Here is a 16,215-nt window from a genome sequence, read left to right on the forward strand (position 1 = left end):
TAGTACCAGCTCTGCAGCTGGACGTTTTGGTAACCAAAACAACGACATTTTAATGAGATCGCTTTGAGTGGAGAACAGGGCAACGTCCAAAACAAAAATTACTCCCAAGGGACAAGGCGAGTGCTACGCGTTTAGGCACATCTCTTCATCCAAAAGGCAAGTTACTCCCGCTGAAGAGTGATGAGAATACCTAAGGATCCCTGCAACGTGCACGGCATCTGGTTTACTTCTACACACTAACCCCAATAAGATAAAAACCAAACTTTTCCATCAGCGCGCATGCAGAGCACTCTCCAAATAATGCTGATTTGGACAGTCTCCGTCTCAGTCATATTAGAGACCAGGCACTGCAAAGTCACAACAAAGGAAGAGCCACTTTAGATTGAAGACAGGAATGAAATTAAAACTCACTGTTACCCAGTGCTGCAAATATATATTCCTACATTAAAAGCATATGTGTACTGAATTCAAATGTATCCTAAATTTAGCAAGTCTGTCAAGTCTCCACCTATGAAAATTTCTACTGAGTTTTCAGTCCTTAAAACAGAGGTTTATAATGACAGACCTTAAATACAAATGGCTTATGTAATTGTACAATGTCTGCAGTATAACATGTAATAGTAGAAATGGTCATTATATGTACTAAAGACTTACTTTTCAGTACTCTGTACAAAGTCAAACAGGGCAAAAAAGATGTTTCACTTTTTTTTCTTTTCAAGAAAAATGAATAAAAACTGTGAAAACGACAGACGGACAACAAAATGTAAAAGCTTCCATATGAAAAACAGTTGTCGAACTGGTTCGTGCACACACTCTGACCTGCATCACGATGCTGTAAGGTGGCCCACGATGTACAATCGTTAAGTCTTATCCCAAGTACCTTGCTTCTTAAATTGCTAAGACAGATAGGACTTGAATCCATTTACACACTCATACAGTGATTAAATGCACTTGTTAAAAAATATAGGCCTTTATCCAAGAGAAAATACGGGAAACATTAATGACAAACACACAGTTTTGCTGCAAAAGCAAAGGGATGGAGCGCCCTGACAGCCGCCTCCGGGCGAGCAACAGGGGATGCTCTTACAGCTCAGCAAGAAACAAAGTCTAATGTAGTAAACACAAAATAAAGAGTTCAGAGATCTTTAGTGTTTGTGCATAACTTACCACCCACTTCTCCCCCTGCAGACAGTGGGAAAGAGTGCATTTCAGTTTTCGTACTCATTGACTTAAAGACAAAGTCAGTCAAGCCCCCTACATGAATTCACACAGTGAAAAGTCCTTCTTCCAAAAATATACAGCATCGCTCAACTCATTTTCGTTCTCATACACCATTTAAAAAACTATTAAAACTTCTATTTTATTTTTCAAGCAGCATATTTTGCATTTGTCACTGGCAGGTTTGTTGTAGAAATCCTAGAAAGTTAAAATTATATCATACCATACAAAACCACGTAAACAAAATGGAGATTTTTTTAAAGGCGTGCATGCTCTCAAAGAGGATTAAAAAGTGTTTATTTTTGGTAAATAAAAGATATCTTGCTTAGCATTTTTAAAAGCACCTTAGTGATTTAGGAGCCTAAGTCCAAATAAATTTAGATTTGAGCTCCTAAACATCTAAATCAATTCTGTGAAATCACTTAAGCACTTGGAGAATTTTTGCCACGTCTCTGATCTTGCAGAATGAGATTTTCTGTAAGCAGCAGCTAACTTTGAATCTGAGGCCACATTCACAAATGTCATTCAATCAGCTGCATTGTTTTTTTGATCCTCCATGTCTTATTTTATGGTATCTATCAACATTTTTCCAAATAAGATAACAATTTTGTGACACCACTTTGCAAGTTCCTTTTTCATAGACAACACAAGATACGACAAATTTGAACAGGAATGTGATTATATTGTATGTTCCTTCTGAATAGCTATTAGTGTCAAAGACTCTGATATTTGTTCAACCTGTTAACACTGAGAAAAACAAACTTACAAAAACATCTGTAGCACAGCATTAGGTAAAAAGGAGGAGCATTTTTGGCACCATACATTTTAAAATCTAAGCTTTTAGGCCCAAAGTATAGCAAGTGAAATGCACACAGTGGCAGCTGGGAAAGCCGCATCTGAAATGTAGTTAAATATTTTCTGGAAAATGCTATTTCATGATCATTAACTGATCTCCAAGTAACATGGAGTTTACACTGGAATTTAGCCTAAATATTCATACCAAATGTTTACATATATACCTTAGCACTCATATATATTATACAAGTACTACCAGAACTGCCAGAATCCATATTAATATGGTCAAGCATAAAATGTAATGTCTTCTTTTTGCTTTTCATTTATCATCTTTGTGTCCCGACTAACTAATTCTAACATCATCTTGGAAATTTAGTTGCAAGGTTGCTATTTTACTTTGGGCCTTAGTGTCACAGTCTGTACCTATTCTTGTGTTATCCGTACTTTGCAATGTGCTTTGCAATTCAGCAATACTTAGCTCATAGCTCTGTAAATAATTCCCTCACAAGGAGAAGCTTGCCTAATTTTTACAAAGTGCACGGGGCAGCCCCGGTTCTGTGTTTTGCCACCAGGTGTCTCACTCCACACACCCAAAAACGCTGTGATCAGCGAGTTCATATAAACCTGTCCTGTCAAGGATCCCATAGGCACAAGATTTGCTAAAGCACTGGTAAAAATACCTCTGCAGCTGGCTTTACTCTGTATCCAATTGCACAACTTCATCCAATTCACTGCGTTGTTTGTTGGTTGTTTTTTTGGTTTCGTTGTTTTTTCCCTCCAAAAGTGGTCTAAAGTATGCTGCAGTTGCTAAAAAGATTTCTGTTTTTCTTGGTCCTCTGTTTGTTGGGTCTAAGGTTGACGACATCTCCACCATTCAGAGTGCTAGAATTCTGGTTGGAGTGACTTCCACCAGCTGTGTTAAAAACACCTACAGAAATTAAAGACAAGAAAAGTATTTGTATTTCTTTACTTCCTGCAGCATAATACATTAGGACTTGAGACGCAACAGTTAAGGCACAGTAGTGCCCCTCACATGCACACTCTAGTTTTTAAAGGCTTTGTCTATTTCTGGGTCGGTTTTGCAGCCGAACATGGAGCCAGATGGGATTACCAGCCAGGCAGTATTTAAAGCTGGTCTACAATACCTATGCAACTGAACGGCTGCATATGCGCTCACCTGCCTATGGGTATGCTACTAATTGCATGCTAACCAAGTTATGGTTAGCTAAGCAATATAATAAACACAACAGTTTTGAAGTTAGGAACTTAGTGCTGAGATAAAGGTAAGGAAAAAGCCTGAACAAAAAGGGAGTGCTTTAAGGAAAGTATGTGAACTGACTCAGAAATGTGTTAAAGAAGGACTACACAAGTTCAGTGTTCCCTTACAAAAGGCAGATTACAAAGACATTCTTATTACAGGCTGGATTCTTTCACCGTGAGTCTCCTGCAAATCTGCACCAAGATGAGTAACACTAATACTAATTAAATTTTAAAACCCCAACAAGCATCTCAAGTCCTTACACAATGTTTTTTTAAACAAATTTAAAACAAGGTCACTTCCCAAACGTTAGCTGGAAACTTTAGTAAACTGGTTTGACGATCTTTAACTTTACAGAGTCACAAAGATATTTTACGGAAGAAAAAAAGACAATATCCTAAGGTGGGAAGGTAATAATTAGACCCTGATTCACCTTGTATTAACTCCGTATGGAAACAAATGAGACCATCAGCTTTGATGGCACAAAATACTGTCTTCTGGGTTTTTTTTTTAATACAGTGTACATACCAATCTTGTTACTGCTTGTATGTACTAGTTCTGGATCTTCAGATGTTTGTTGCTTGAGCTTCTGAAGATATTTGTCAGCCAAATACTTAAAAACTGGAAAGTTAACAAGAAAAAAGATACATCAGAGTATGCTTAAAAATAATCTTCAAATCAATAATAATACCTTCATGTCAAAATTCTGTGTGGTGACAAAAGTGCATTCGACACCATAGGTTTAGCACAATCTGGTTAAGTGATTCTCTCTCAGCTCAGTACCTGAGCAGAACCCATATTAGTCCAGGGTCTACCCAGGTTTGCCATATGAGGGTCTTGCAGAGCAGAAAGAAACATCTCAATACTCCTGTAATAAAGCTGGCACATACATATTGCCAAATGTTCCAATTCATGCAACTTGGAACTTTTTAAAATTATGAGGAATTATATATATATGTGTGCATATACATATATACATATATATATGTATATGCACACATGTATATATTGCAAGAAGCCTTAGAATAATATCAGTCATGTAAACTAAGGCTATTAATAAAACTTGGCAGCAACATTTTAATGATTAACTAAAGCTATCCTCATTTGTATTAGGGTATAGAAAGTCTACCTAGGATTCTGAAAAAATCTACAATGATTGAGGAATTTTCAGGACCCATATATGTTGTGATTATTTATATTTGTAATTGATAACTCATATGAAGATGATACAGAAACATTTTACATTTTCTCTCATAGATTTTTTTTTCCAAGGTGAATGACATTAACAGAGGAGAAACAATTAGTTTACTATTAAGTTCGCCCGAGTAAACAAAAGTTATCAGAGACTATAACTCATCATTATTCAAAGCTACCCCACAAAAGATAGTGACTGAATTTTATAACAGGACTCTTACAAAATGAAATATATACATCAAAAAGTGGTACTTGGGAACTAGTAAAAATATCATCAGTAGACAAAAGACTGCAACAGGTCCAATCTTTTAATGTACTTTATTTAAATATAACCAAACTATGAAATAATTGTCTATATAAATTGTTCATTAACTATTAATAACTACAAAACAATCTGTTTGAGAATTTGGATGTTGTAATAGTTGAACTTCTATGTATAATTTTTTTTAAAAGCTCAGTGCTTACTGACAGTCATTAGAACTAAGCAACCTTAACACATTGGCACTTCTGAAGATCAGCGCTGTTTGTGGAAGAGAAAGGAAAGACACTGGTATCAAGTGACTTTAGACTCGTTTGAAGCGCACTGCTAAGAAACACAAACAGCATTGCCAACAGCACACAACACGGGAAGCGCTGGAGGGACACCGAGCGCACAGAGCAGCGGGCAGCACAGACGCCGGCTCCGCTCCATCCCCTACCTTCCGTCACGTTCAGGTCTTCCTTCACAGACGCTCTGTAGAACCTTAATTTTAGCTTTTTTGCCAGTGCTTCTGCCTCTTCACTGCATAAGAGAAGATTTCGTAAATACTAATTTGTATTATTTGCCAGCATTTATTCTTATAGACAAAAATGCTTCGTGCTGAGATAAACATGGCAAGGTGGGTTAAGAAACTCCAACAAAAAATACCCAATCCTTGATTTCTTTACAATATCTCCACTATAACAAGAAACTATTTTACATACAGTTTTGGTATGGCCAAAAGTAATTACTTCTCAATATTTATTGACTTCATTAACTAAAATTTCCCAAGGTTTCAATGACAGGTGTCAGTGCAAATAAAAAGGAAGGAGGCTGTAATTAACAGCACTAGAATCAGAACAATTACCGTGCAAAGTCAAAACAACAACAACAAATTAATCCTTATGTGTATTTTAATAAAGCAGTAGACTATGCAATCTGATGAATGTAGAGATTAAATAAAGAATTGCTTTTTTTTCTGTGAAGTGAAAGAGAACTGGTGGTAAATTTTAAGGAAAAGCTGACGAAACTTATGAAAACTTCACCAAGGCAAATCAAATCATCAGAAAGATGAAACTACTGAGGCAGATGGAGTATGCTGAGAACAAAACCTGAGGGACATACCATGAATAAAGGAGTTCAAATGCAATTTTGCTTTTCCTTTGAAAAATCCTCAGTATTCTTTGCAGAGGGAGTAGAAGCTGATTTATGCAATCAATGATAGCAAACAGAGAACACAGAAAGCCAGTGCAGGAAACAACAAAAAGAAGAAATAATTTAAATCTCTCAGGAAGATGTAGAAATAAAGAAGTGGAGAATGATCAACATCATGCAATATTTTCCACATGTTATGCTGTGGTAAATAAAAGTTAGTATTTGTTAAGCTGAAATTGGTCATATATACAAGGGTAAAATGAACTGACAGTAAAATCTGTAACGAAAAATATAGTGAAGGATTAGCACCATGCAGTCCGAGAACATTAACAGACACGTACTTCTGTAGAGTTATATTGTTTTGATAAAAACAAGCAATAAAAGCAAATTAAGGAAAATCAAAGCAAAGCTTATTAAGATATTTTAATCAAACAAACTGTTTAATACTACTTCATCATTTCAGCAAGCATTCTCTAGCCAAACTAGGCAGTAACTTCACTGATGCACAGCACAGCTTAACAGGAAATTTTAAGAGGAGAGAAACATTACGGTTTTAGAATTTCTGATTAAAAAGAAGATAAAATCATACCATGGCACAACCAAACTCTTGACGCTATTCTATTTTTTTGGCTGACACTTCAGAAGGCGGCATGAAGCAGACAGCTCCGAGCTTGGCAAGCACATCTCCCCCAGGAACTATTATACCCTCATGCAGCAATACCTGTCCCTTGTGCTTCTAGGGCACGTTTTCATGCAGGGCACACGTTTGACAACCAATATCATAAGTCTTCACCAGAAACTCCCGCGGATTTTTTTAAAAACATGTATCTACAGGGGACATATATTGTTCTTTAAGCAGTAAGATAAAGCTCCTACTTCTTAATACAAGAGTCATCAAGAAGATCAATCTTATTCTGCACAAGAACCGTGGGAATATCTCCAACTTCGGTCATGACTTTCTCTTTCCAGGTAGGGATTGCTTTGAAGGACTCTCTGTCAGTTGTAGAAAACACAAGAACACAAGCCTGGGCTCCTAAAAAACACACAATTACAAATACAAATCAACCAACCAACATTAAAAAACAAAAAACCAAAAACCCAAACAAACAAAAAAACCCCAAATAAAACAAACAAAAAAACTCCCTCCATATAAAGTATTTCAAATATGAGGGATTTTTCCAGTTGCTCCCATTAAAGTGCCCAGCTTGGGTCAAAACAATGGTCACAACTGCCATATTATTTTGATTGTTATACCCACTCTTCACGATGGCTACAGATCTGTTACCTTTCAAGCAATTTCCAGCAGGGTGAATGCACACAGTGGAAAGGAATAGGAGTGAGTGTGGAAAGGCTGGAAAAAGGGTTAGGGAGGTTTGCTTATTGCTCACTGTTTTCCAGACAGCTTAATGGAGGCCAGAACGCAAATATTTTTCTGTATGCAGTATCTGTAAAGCACACTTCATGTTATTCTTCGTGCTACAGTAATTTGGATTTTGAAGAAAGAAAACTCAGTTCTCAGAGAAAGTTGTGATTATTTCAAGTAAATTGTCCGGTAGCTTTTTGGAGAAAATAGGTATATTTCTAATTCATACTTATTCTATCACAACACTATGACAAATTATACAAAATGTTTTGCACCATTTTTGTTATGGTTTTGTAACAGCCTTAACAATAGTTAAAACCCACAGATACTGAGAAGATACTTCCACAGCTTAAATATTAGTGAATGGCCTTCTGACTGTCCAGTAGCCCTTTGTTATCTTCAAGAAACCACTTTTCTTTCCATATAAACACCTCGAGAAACACTTTATTATTTGTATGCCTTTAATATATTTGATAGATAGTTACAGAGTGTAAAAGGGATAGATAAGGTGTTTGAGACTCTAATGTTACCTTGTGGCAAATATCCCAATCTACTTACATATAGCATTAAAAATTATTTCATCAGTACGAATTTTGTTTTATCTATGCCTTTCACCAAGCATCCCCCACTCTTGTATTATTTTGTCTTCATATTTCTTTCACACAAAGCGCCCAAGTTCTTTTATTAGGTTTCATTTTATTTAGCTTTTTCAAAGCCAAGTTCACGCTATCTTTACAAAATTTTCCTATGCTCTTTAACATTCTTTCACATGTCATTAAGACCCTTCTGGTATAGTTTTGCACAGAATAAGAAGAATTGCCCTCAGAATTTCAATTCAGGGTCTACCAATAAAATAGTAGCAATGTAGTCTTCCATAATTTTCCCTGTTATTTGTGTTCTAAAATTTTGTTTGCTTCCTCTGATGTCCACAGCATGTTCTAATGTATGCAATTATCCTGATGCAGTTCCACTTGGGTGTACAATTAATTATTCTTTCCAAAGCAGGTTAGTTTGCATTTATCAATACTGAATTTAAAGACTGTTTTGCAATCTAGCATAATAAAGCCTCTCAAGTTCTTCACTCTACTGGAGATGAGAATGTTTATTAAAAGACTATCACCATTTGTAAACATCATCTTGTTCTGTGTTATGGCTAGGAATTCTATTGTAAAGTTTCCACTCTAAGACACTTCTAGTTCATCTCTCTCCTTTCACTCATTCCTCCTGAATGCTAAAACATGGAGATAACTTTGCAAAAGTAAGTTCAGAGGGAAAACTCCTAGCATGTGGTAGGTAAAAAGGGGATGACTTAAAGCATCAGACCTCCTTATTCAATTTACATATGATGCTCGTAGAATGCAGTGGACAGGGACAATGAAAATAACTCAGCCTGGCCACAGTGCTTTTTAAAGAGAATTATATTATAGGCTCTAATTAGAAATTGAACTGAAATATTTTTAGGACCTTCAAGATGCTGGCATTTAGAGGTTCTCTCCAGGAAATTAACAAACAACAATAAAAGAAAGCGTAATCAACAACTACAAATTCTGTACAGTAGTGTAACTCTGTATTTCCAAATGTCTGCTGAAGGTTTTGATCACCGGACTGTAAGAAATATCATCATTTACTAATCAAATAACCATGCACAATGCTTGTTTAGGAAGATAAGAACAAAAGTAGTACTCCTCTCATGCTCAATTCAAACGCTATCAAATGTGATGTTCCTGAAAGTATGCTTTAATATGGGGCAGAAGTTAGCATGGCAACAGAGTTCAACAGAACATGCTGCAGAGCAGCAATCTTCCTCGGTATATCGTCTCAGAATATTGCTAAATACTCAGTATTTTTATTAAGAACATAAACAAGTTTAAGAAATTATAACGTCCATGTAGGAGCTCTAAGGAGAAAAAACAAAGATAAACCTCAGGATTTAGGCATGTAAGCACCTTTCTGTATGCAGCGACTGACAGTATTCAAGAGTCAATAATATCACTGGCACACTCATCCACTGCAAATGGAGTCACACACCACCTCTGCCGTACAACACACCGTGTACAACAGACACCAGCAGCAAAGGCACTGGAGTGTCAGACACAAACACAACAGCTAAAAACAGGATGTTCTCTATGAATATTTTAAATCAAAGTTCTTTTGTAAGAAGCTGTTTCATAAAGCTACTTTAAAGTACTGAAAAAAGAACACTTGTTTTTTTTTGTGTGCAATTACTGAGTTGATAATCCCTGTATCTTTATTTTAAAAAGGTTCCAACTGGCTGCAGAATCAATTATATGATATCCATACCTAGCCTAATTCAGTAAAAAAATAAAAGAGCAGTGCCAGCATTCTCTTTGATTTAAGAAGAGCATACACTTGTCCGCTGCGTAGGTCTCAAAGATCCTTAGCAGACTATCCCATCCTCATAGACTCTTGTAACTGTATTTTCTCCTTTCATAATGGCACAAAGCCTACGTAACAGAAAATGTGTAAAGAAATTCCTTGTCACAAGCAGACTCAAACAGGGCCTCACACTTGGCACCTATTCATTTCACTTTTCTATTCTTTGCCTCAACTTTTCCAGACTATGACAGAAAACACACTTTCACTGTAAAACTCATGGTGGCTTGTTGAATCTTAAACTGAGATCAAAATCAGCGGTCAGTGATATCACTCCAGAAGTTCTTGTTTACCGTTGATAAATTCTGTGGATCCCAGCTGTCTTTAACAGGCTTAGCAGGGTGCCAGGTCTCACCAACAGTATCCAAAAGAGGGCTGCCTTGTTCCAAACTGGACTAGCAAAGTCTTGCAGCCCTCCCATTACCATAGTTACTACAGTCGAAAATGACTGCCAAGAGCAAGGTAGAGCAATGTTATGATGGCTTGTGAAATATGAAGCCCAACTATTGTGAGATAAAATGAGGAGCCTGAGAACTTGACTAACCAGCAAATGAGTAACAGACTAATGAGCAATATGTCTGTTTTCCATCAAAAACCTTACAAGGGTCTACTCAAGATACCAGTGGTAGTGGATGGAAGAGGATGCATGCACAAAGAAGTGATGAAATACTGCTGTAAAAAACCATCCATAACATGGACAGAAGACACAGTGCTGCTAATGACAGCCACTTATGCATGTGCTTAGAATATGAACAAAGTACCTAGCCAATCAGAAAATGTGTGACTTCCATTGAATGCTAACTGGTAAGAAGATGCATGATACAATGTAAAAAAGAAATTATTAAATACATACAAAGCTTCCTTCAACTCTGTGAATTTAGGCTGCTGGACTTCTTGTGCTGTGTGATCACGGGCATGCAGCTACACCCGCTGCACGTGTTCGCCTGTACATAGAAAACCACATGACAAATTCAGCGCCAATTTTGTTTCTCTGCAAGGCTGAATAAATTTGGTCCCTGGACAAGAAAGGCTCAGAAAACACACTCTGAAGCATTTGTTGTGTGACCACTGATGAGCAGGTGACTCCCAAAGAACTGACAATACACAATGTTGCAGAAGAGTACATAAGTCCTAGTGTAATAATAGTGGGACAGTGACCTGCGGGAGAGGCAGACCTTACAGTAACAGCCAGCATCTACCTTACCTATCTTAGAGGGGTCCTCCCTTTATCAGCAATAATTGGCAATGAAATCTTTGCATTTCCAAAGTAATCTTGACCTTCTGCTTCTACAATACTGTGCTTGCAGACTTGACACTAAACCAAAATTGCACTCCAGGTTCTTATCATTTCCCTTGTCCTTCATGAGTCAAAGTCCAGTGCAGAACAGTCACTGTATCTAATAGCTTGAACTCTTAATATATCTGTAATATTGTCTACAATGCGCATCCACAACATGACTACGTTCTACTTCACAGTAGGCTCTTTGGTATAAAGATCATGAAGGCAGCGACCTAACTGCACTATGCTGGGCACAAGTCACGAGCAAGATATCAAGATACTCATGAAGATTTTGGTTTTTTAACCACCAGGCTGCTTGTGTTGAGGCCAGTAAGTGTACTTGAAAGCTCTTCTGAACACTCCGTATTTTAGCATATCAGTCCCAGTCATTAGGAGAAAAAGGCCAGGAGAGTAAGAAAGAAGCTCCAACAGAATCAGGTGCTACCTTCTAAAATGCATATACTCAACTTGTCAGGTGTAATATAACAGAATGGTCTATTTCCACATGAGGATTAAAAAAACAAAAGAAAAGAAAGAAAGATCTTTCTCTGAAGACACGGTAATCATCAGTTAGGAGCAACAACTAGAAATACTACAGACAAAAAACCTCTTAGCTGACAATAATGAAATATAAAAAGGTCAGAGGACTACACCATCCTGAAACAGAACAGCATAACTATTATTTTATCTCTAAATGAGATAATTTTATAAACACAGCAATATGCGTTCCCCAGCCATCAAGTAATCAGTTTGACAACAGCTGAATGATGGAATCTTTGCCAAGTCATTCATATCTGTCATGTTGAAAAGAAAAAAGGAAAGATATTCACAACCACTGTTAAATTATATGCAAAGAAAGCCTAAGTATGCAATTTGTAACTGGCTAAATAGATGAACTGCCTTTATAAGGCTCAATAATACAGTTCCTGTTTTATGAAGTAAATCCCACTTCCTTGTCACTCTTTTGTGTTAACGTGTTTGAAGCAGTCTGTACTAGCAATACTGTCTAGCAAACTATCTTTCTAAGAAGACTGGTGGATTTTTCTTCCCTTGGGTTAATTTCTAAGTGGCCCCACCATGGCTTTTGGAACATTTATAAATACATGTCCTACAGAAAAAAACAAACAAACAAACAACACTTTTAGCAGGAAATTATAAATTTGCATTTGATTGTTCGAATGGCTACATTCTGTGCAGTTTCTGTGCAGATAGATATTTGTCTCATATTGTTCTATGTTTTTGAAGGGCACTACCAAGCATCCTGCATTAAGTGGCACTTAAATAAGGCAAAGAACTTGCATGAAGGAAAAAAATATTTAAGAACTACAAAAGGTGAACTAAACTTACTTTGCACATACATGAATTAACTAAAATTCTTAATACAAAGACAAGAAAATATCTTAAGAGATGTGCAGACCAAAAACCCAGCACCAACTGCCAAGTAACAAACATGGTATTTTCACCTCTGTAGTAGGCCTTAGTTATTGCATCAAACTCTTCTTGACCCGCAGTGTCCCACAACATCAGCCTGACGTCTTCATCATTAACTCTGAAATAAAAGACAGTTTTGTAATCAATACAGTGAACAAGATCAATTCAAAACAACTGAGCTGGAAATACTTCCCTGTCTACAATATAAGAGTAATCCAAGTCAAATTTTACTTGATTTAAAGATAATATAACAATATTAATAGTGGTTCACCTCCACAACTTACTATGCCAATAGTCCCTCAATTACGTTACATGCTCTTTACTGACAATCTGTATTACATTTTCCCTAGACCTCTTCCTCTACATTTCCCTCTACAAGGAAAAACAATACAGACATCACAACTTAAGTGCCTGAATAATGGCCATTTCACCTTTTTAATCAGCTTACAGAATTTATAGAATTTTCTTACTTCTCATTCCCATAGTATTTTCCATTTTATCAAACATAATTAGCTGTTATCTGCTCATATTGCATAAAAAGGCTGAATGTGTAGCATATTCATTATTTTTATCTATATTAGCTAACAAATTTGCATAATTGTTTTATCATAAGCACTTCCACTTCTTCTACATGAAATTACAAAAAAAAAGTGAAAAGCTTAGTACGATAGAGGTTCCAAATTTTATTTATAATTCTACATCTTGGATGGAAAACAGAGTGATACAGTTTTAGACCACACTGCAAAAGACAAAACAACTCCCTTTGCTGTGCTTCAGAAACAGCAGGCCTTGTCTTTCAAGCCTTCACAAGTCTTAGGATTACAATAGAACAAAGGAATAGAGAGAAAGTTAAAAAAAAAAAAATCAGTATTATGGCATCTGTTTAATACATACTGGATTTGTCTTTCCAGGAAATCTACACCAATAGTTTTCTTGTAGTCTTTTGTAAAAATCCCCTTGCAATATCGCTGAATCATACTGGACTTCCCAACAGCTCCATTTCCTACTACTACCACCTTGATGGCCACCTCCATATCTTCTTCCAACATCTTTGTGTCTCAGGTGACTCTCTGGCTTGTCAGGAAACTATTGATCCTTTAAACAAAGCAAATAGCTATGTTTATAAAAATGCTGTGAATAGAAAGGAAGAGGAAAGATGATCACACATTAGGATTCACACAGATAGACAGATAGAAGAATTTGTTTCTAGCTCTGCCACAGATTGCTTAAGTGATCTCAGGCAATTTATTCAAGCAGCCTGCACTCTGATTTGCCACTTATTAATTGGAAATTAATATAACTGTTCACAAAAAATATCTTTCCACTGTACGAATGGATTGTCATATGTTGATTATGTTCCTGATGCTCCACTGCTAACACGTGCAAGATGCTCTTCCAATAAACCTAGGGTGTATCTCAAGCCTGAAGTACGGTAACTTCTCACTTCAGCCACTGTTCTCTTACACCCAGTTCAGACATCATCACCTGACACCAACACTGATGCTTTGAAGACATAAACCTATTTATTTCTGTGATTATATCCTTTCTCCAGTTCTTATGACCTTGTCTAAATTTGCCTTTCTGGGAAAGTACATTTAAAAACAAACAAACAAACAAACAATTGTGCGCCTTTTTTTTTTTTTCTTTTGCATGTGAATCAAAACACTAAATGTATTAACTATTTTTGGACAATTCTGAAAATTATGCATTTTCAAAAGGTGATTTCTTTAAACCAGAAACTAAATAATCCAACTGTTTTAATCCTTTAGACAATGTATCTTATTAATAATACACAAGTTATTGACATTTTAAAAGTCTGTATAGCATTATGCGTGAACATAACCCCACATCACACAGCTACTGCAGGGGAAATACCTGATTTCTCTCCGATGTAATTTCACTCGCACTGGAGGCAAAGCCAAGTCACTTAAGTATACAGTCAAAGCTCACACTGCAAGTGGTTACAGTGGACATGGAGATATTTATATCAACTAAAATTCCAATGTGCAAAACCTCAAAATAATATATTTGCATTACTGTAGAGGTATTTCACATACGTTTTGCTGGTGGGTTTGGTTTTTTTTTGGGGAAGAAACGCAGGCGCACAGAAAAGCTAAGTTTCCCCAGAGGTTTGCTGTGCTGGGCTCTCATCACAGGAACACTTCGCATCTTCAGGGCAGCGAATTTCCTCCCGTGAGGGACGAGCCACCTCCTTCCACAGGAGAGGACGGACACCCCCACACCGAACAACCCGTGCTGGGAGAGCTGCGCCACCCGATACCCCGCCCGGCTCACCGGCAGCTGATGTTTTATTCAGAAAGGACTGCTTTAGTTGCATTCAACATCAGCATTCAGGACATTTTAAGCGAGCACCTACGCGCCAGGGGACACCCGCCCCGTGGTCTCGGCGTCAGGAGCCCCCGCGGCCGCTGCCGGCTCTGCCCGGGGGCGCCGCCGCGGTGAGGGCGGAGGCTCGGGCAGCCGCCCCGGCCCCCTCCCGCGGCCCCGGCCCCCTCCTGCGGCCCCGGCCCCTCCGGCGCCCGCCCCGGCGCCTCCCCGGCCCCGCTCCCCGGCAGCCCGCCCAGCCCGGCAGCACCTCCCGCCTTGGAGCACCCGCAGCCGCCGCCGGGGCCCCGCTGCCCTCCCGCCCGCGGCCCCTCTCACTGACCGCCGGCGGGAGCGGGCTGGGCGGCGGCTCCGCCTCAGCGACGGCGAGTGAGCACGGCGGAGGAGGGAATGCAAGATGAAACCGTTCGCTAGGGCCGACTCAACCCGGACGCACAACCCGGCTCCCCCCGCCCGGAAACGCCGTCAGGAGCGGGGGCGCCGCCGGGGAGGTGCCCGCCCGCTGCCTCCGCCCCCGCGGCGGCGGTCCCGCTGGGAAGGCGGCGGCTCAGCCGTCGTCGGGGCCGCAGCGGGCGCGGGGCTGGGGGCTGGGGGCTGGCCGGGAGCCCCTCCCGTGGGGTTTGGCTTCGGGCCCATTGGCTGCCCGAGCCGGGGGAGAGGGGGTGGATGGGATCTGCCTGGTTGCGAAAGGCTTTTGTCTGCGTTTCTGAGGTAAAGCCCCGCACAAGGTTGATATTCCCGCCGCCAGGTGCGTCCATCCCTGCTGCATTCCCTGCCCGGCGGCGTTTCTTCCTTACCGCATCTTCTATGGAAAATAAAACTGTGTGAGCTTCCATGGGCTCTCCTCAGGGTTTCACAGCCATCGCTGAAGGCAGCTGCCGTTCTGTGGGCAGCACCCAGTGTTTTGACCGAGGAGTGGCTGTGCCAGGTCTTACTCCCATCACCGTGGCATGTCGCCATATGAAATAGAATATGATAGGTTTTAGCATAACTGTAGACGTGATAGTCTTAAGATCTGAAGTTTGGGTTGCTGAGAACTGCTTTTCACAACTGAGGTCTCCATCCCTGTCCCAGGCATCCCAAGGCTACATCTTCCCTCTAGAGTCAATTGGTGTTGCCTGTGCCTAAGTAAGCACCTTTTGGATGAGTGCGTTTTGTAGCTACACCTCAAAAGTATAGCTAAATTTTACACGTGGTTTTTATTCTGAAATTTTTGCTCTTGTTTTGTTAATGCTGACCCATGTGGCGAGTGTCAGAGTCCGTCTGATGCCAGGGCATGTGTGTGCCAGAAGGCCTTGAGTTAGGGAGACCTCCCATGAACTCTTAAGAGAAGTTTGTTACCTGCCTAATACCGAAGTAGTTATGTCAGAAATGCTCCTTACTGTACTTCCCTGGTTTCATCACGGGAGCTGTGAGGTGTACGGCTGGGATTCATCTCACTTAATACCTATGTTCTAAACATTGGTATGGTATGGTACTGGAAATGCACAGACTCCAGCAATTCAGAGATGCTAAACCATTCCAGCATGTCTTATGGGTATATG

At 39.2% G+C, this 16,215-nt stretch overlaps 1 protein-coding gene across 1 annotated transcript; it reads right to left on the reverse strand.

Moving 5' to 3' along the window:
• Nucleotides 1-2,801: 2,801 nt before the first annotated feature.
• On the reverse strand, nt 2,802-13,374 carry RAB23 (RAB23, member RAS oncogene family; the record flags this gene model as incomplete). The annotated part of the gene is made up of 6 exons (XM_080342332.1): nt 2,802-2,941; nt 3,800-3,892; nt 5,164-5,246; nt 6,735-6,891; nt 12,358-12,443; nt 13,220-13,374. The coding sequence occupies 6 exons, from the start codon at nt 13,372-13,374 to the stop codon at nt 2,802-2,804; spliced, it is 714 nt and encodes a 237-aa protein (XP_080198458.1).
• Between the last annotated feature and the right edge of the window lie 2,841 nt (nt 13,375-16,215).

The sequence above is a fragment of the Nesoenas mayeri genome (assembly GCF_963082525.1).
Source record: "Nesoenas mayeri genome assembly, chromosome: 3".
NCBI classification, from domain to species: Eukaryota; Metazoa; Chordata; class Aves; order Columbiformes; family Columbidae; genus Nesoenas; species Nesoenas mayeri.